This window comes from Mesitornis unicolor, unplaced genomic scaffold, assembly GCF_000695765.1.
Source record: "Mesitornis unicolor isolate BGI_N332 unplaced genomic scaffold, ASM69576v1 scaffold8578, whole genome shotgun sequence".
NCBI classification, from domain to species: domain Eukaryota; kingdom Metazoa; phylum Chordata; class Aves; order Mesitornithiformes; family Mesitornithidae; genus Mesitornis; species Mesitornis unicolor.
Window position 1 is genome coordinate 121,397 of NW_010199847.1, and position 4,418 is coordinate 125,814.

General features: G+C 42.2%; 1 protein-coding gene across 1 annotated transcript in view; it reads right to left on the reverse strand.

Moving 5' to 3' along the window:
* The window catches only part of PAPPA (pregnancy-associated plasma protein A, pappalysin 1), a 175,200-nt gene that overhangs the window by 116,000 nt on the left and 54,782 nt on the right, over window positions 1-4,418 (reverse strand). The window contains exon 4 of the mRNA XM_010189570.1: window positions 2,081-2,374. Coding sequence (XP_010187872.1) covers window positions 2,081-2,374 — 294 coding nt within the window. The remainder of the gene's footprint in view (window positions 1-2,080; window positions 2,375-4,418) is intronic.

The following is a 4,418-nucleotide window of genomic DNA, read 5'->3' on the forward strand; positions in this document are numbered from 1 at the left end:
GTCTGCTAAAAGACTAACTTATCTTTTTATTTGGGAACACCACAGCTATTTGGACTCGTAAAAATAATTTACAAGTCCAATTTCTCACACTTCTTGATCTTCCGAACATCGTAACTTGCTACTTTGGGGAAAGAAAAGTTACCCTTTAAGTCAGTGCTTTGCTACAGAGCTGGGGGTAACTGGACAGATGGATGTTAGACAGAGACAGACAGACAAACAGTATGATCATACTGTATAAAAGCAGCAAAACAGAAAGGAAAGAAAGGCAATGTTTAGAGCTGCGTGACCTCAACTTAGAGGTTTCAAAGGTATTTCTACAGCAATTTGATATCCTCACATATTTCTATTCCACTGGCAACAACAGAAAAGCAAACAGATTCATGCATGAGCTCTAGAGATGCCTATCATGTCGCTTCACGTAATTTTTCAAGGAAAAAAACCCAAAGGTGTCTGCTCAAAGCACCAGCACAAACGCAGGTCCCAAGAGCAGATGGGTATCTCTGTGGTCTGCCCCTGTCTCAGCTCTCGAGAGAACTGGCAAGGCAAGATCTTTTTGGAAGAAGAGACCTCAGTGTTTTGAAACAAGCTCACTCCACTCCTCATTGCATCTGCACAAGCAGATTTGGTAGAGGGATGTTGTCACCTGAAGTGGCACTGACTTATTTGTGCCACGATACCAGGCTGGATCAGGCAGTGACTCTCTGCCCTGCCACATACACAAAAGCGCACAACACGCAGAGGAGCTGACTCAGTGCATGTATGCTTGTCCCTGAAAACACCCTCTGAACAAATAGAAAAATAAAAAGAAAACTAAGCATCACTTTTAGCTAGTGCCATGAAGGGCATAAAAGCATTGCTGTTATAAATCATTTCAATCTGTGCCCCAGCTGACATTAAACACTTTGCTTCTCTACAGTTTTATTACAGAATAAGCACTCCCTATGACCTTTTGAGTGGCCAATTCGTGGTTTTGCCTGGAGTATAAGGATGCCCTTCAGTGGCAATGAGTACACTGGTCACCTTTAAAATGTTGTTGGCGCTGTCAGCTCAATGTCACAGAAGTTCGTCACAGCTAGACCCTGTGACCCAAAGTAATGGGAAATAGGAGCCAAGATATCCCCTGCTCTTTCTGAGAAGCAACAGAGGATTCTTCAACTTCCCTTGAACTTCCAGGGGAGCAGCAATGACCTCACTCCATCCTTGTCTGATAACCAAAGGTCACAGGAGCTCATGTCCTCTCTGCATTACACTCTGTTGGTAGCAGTGCCCATGAACTGGCTCTGAACAACACAGCCGTGCCTACAGAAGCCTACAGAGTTATAACCACGATACCTGGCTTTTGCTTAAGCATCTTATTCCTCTTAGAGGGGTGATTTTACCACACTGATATGGAGCTTTCGTAGTTGCAGTCACAGCACAAACCAGTGCAGCACACAGGTAGTCTTCAACCAGAAGAGCAAGCCTGATCCAAGTACTATTCCAGTATTCACACTCCGATGATGAAACTCGGATGTGAGTGATTCAAGCTGAACCATAGTGACTCCAAATCAAACAATAAACATGGAGTTTGAACAGACACCTGGAGGCATGAGCAGTGTCTCATTAGATGTCTACCTATCACAGGTGGTATCCTACAGCCTTGGTGGTATCAATATTCATCTGACATTCAGTATCTCCTTGTGAAAGGGTAAACAATCTCTGAATCTGTGTTTTTCAAAGAAGATCTCATAGATCAGGCATCAAGATCCCAGAGAAACAGCATGTCAAATTTCCTGTAGAGCCTTTAGGAGCTGCTCTCTTAATGCTTATCTCATTTCTTCCCTCCCCTAAACCCTTTGCTGGGTCATCCCATATACCTATATAAAGTTGGGAAAAACTGGGGAAAAAAAATAGGTGAACTAGAAAGGATTCCTGAGGCCATCGAGTCTGATCCCTCATCAAGTCTGGTCCTAGACCAATGGACACACACGTCAGCATAAAGCACCACATGAAATGGGCTGTAGAAATCAGAGGTAATGTTGCTGTTCTTTGACCCCACCCAACTGTAGACCCCAACAGCAAACTGAGGAAACCCAAGTACCTGCATAACTCATGAAGTTACTGAACGGTGTGTTTAGGAAACTGTGAAAACCACACGTGTCATTGCCAGGTCCAGGATCCCCACAGAGCTTGTGCTTAGGAGCAGGGTTGGTGTCACTGCAGAGGTCTCCAGTCTCGAAGGAAGGCTCAGTTTCCATGCATGGGTCGCTGCAGGAGAGGATTTCTGAGATTCCCCGGAAGACGTGATAGAGCCCCAGGCTGTGCCCAATTTCATGGATCATCGTGTGCGTGTGGCCAGGGATTCCATAGAAGGAGGGATTCAGCACAATGCCACCTGAAAGGGGAAAAGAGAAGAGCTTTGTGTGTCTTGTCTTCCTTAAAACAGCAGGAGAAAGGGAAAGGAAGACAGTCCTAAGGGCAGATCCACTGGCAGTTCTTCAGATCCTCTATAACACAAGCTGGTTTTTGCACAATTGGGCACATCGCCTGCTCAGAGAAACAGCACAGCAAAGTTTAATCTCACACTTAATCTGGGGCTCTAAGGATGAGGAATCATGAGACAAAGTCTTGAATCAAAAATGCAGCAACCATCAGTCTTTGCACTGAATATCGTCTGTTTTGTTGGTTTGTTAAATTAAAATCCTACACGCAATTGCCTCATACTATACGATTTCAAATAATTTTGTGTGCTTATATAGAAAGATTCTCCCCAGATAAATGTCAGCAATATATTTGAGTCAAACAAAACGTACCTGGACCACTCTCTACATTATTTTACAAAGATACAATAGAAGCCTATTAACTTCCAAAACACTCTCAAAATTGCAGTAGGTTTCACCAATATTTGCAAACTAATAGCTGGAACAAAGCAAACAGAATACATCCAAGGCCAGAACAGTTTTTGTGGGGTGTGCTCTGATCATACGAGCAGCTTTGAAGCCAGAAACATGCTCTGCTCACACAAGCGAGTTTGATCTGAACTGCACAGTCCACTAATGAATATGCATAAGTCCGATGTGTCAAAAAATATGAAATCCTGGAATGTGATAATTCTAAAAGAACTGCATGATTGTTAAATGTGTGCAAAGAAAACGAATGATGACTTTTTTGTTGTATGAATTATGGCATGTGTAGTTAAGTAAATGGTAAATTAGTGAGGCTCTACAATATACTGAATTAATCATAAGGATTATATTTTTAGCTCAGCTAGATGTACCTTTAGATTTATGATATGCTTCATATTTTCTTTATTTAGCTTGTTGACCTCAACTTTTCCAAGCCTTTTATTTAAAACTGTTCATATATATTGCCTACCATGAGAACGGGAGACTGCTTTGTAAAAATTATAGTGGGAAAATAAATCTTGGATATGGTACACTAATAATTTAGTGAAAATGAGGAGAGAAAAGGTTTTGGCAGGTGGAACTTTATCAGTGAGTGTAGTGCAGGGAAGATGAGATCACTGCGTTCTGACACACCACAGACTCTTCCTTCTCATCTGCCTGGAGAATTGGTTGCAATAACCATGGCATTAGAGGAAAATAAGACAGAAGATCTTAAGAAGTCATCTTAATTCTATTCTCAAACAATGCAGGACCAATTAGGTCTATACCATCCCTCACACATAGTGGCCTAACATCTCTACAACCTCTGATGACATGACTGCCCTAACAATTAATTTCGGCACTCGGTATCCTTACGGCTGCAAGGATTTAACTCACATCTAATCTGAATTGATTTTTTGGCAGTTTAAGTTCATGACTTGAAGTCCTGTCTCACACAGATATGAAGATTCTCCTTCCCTTTCATCAGATTTTGAGACTGTCATCATCCCCACTTCAGGTTCTTTTCCTTCAGTCTGAATCACCGTAATCCAGTCAAGCTTTCCTTGTAGCTCAAACCTTTTTCTAGAACTCCCTGACTGTTGTTCTTCTTTGGTCTTTGTGGTTGTCTCACATTTTCCTTCAAGTACAGAGTCCACACATGACACAGTGCTCCAGCCGAAATTTTGTCTCTGGAGAGAGAGGATGGACCAGTTTGGATGTCTTGTAAGGACATGTGCATACGTAGCACTAGAGAAAAGACTTTCCCTTTGTGTATAGACATGTGTGACTACACACACACAGTGGAGAGGAGTTACATGGGCATGTAGAAATACATATATAGTACTAAGAAAGTGAACTGAAAATTTAAATACAGACACAAAAGTGAATAAAATCAATCACACTGCAATATCATGTCTATTACGTGCCATGCAGCAGTTGCACATCCTTTTCACAGCACTGAACTGGCCCTTACAGTGGTTCTCCACAATCCCAATTGTGGACAAACCTATGAGTACACAGCCACTGCAGCCCCCATGTTCCTTGCACTCCTCT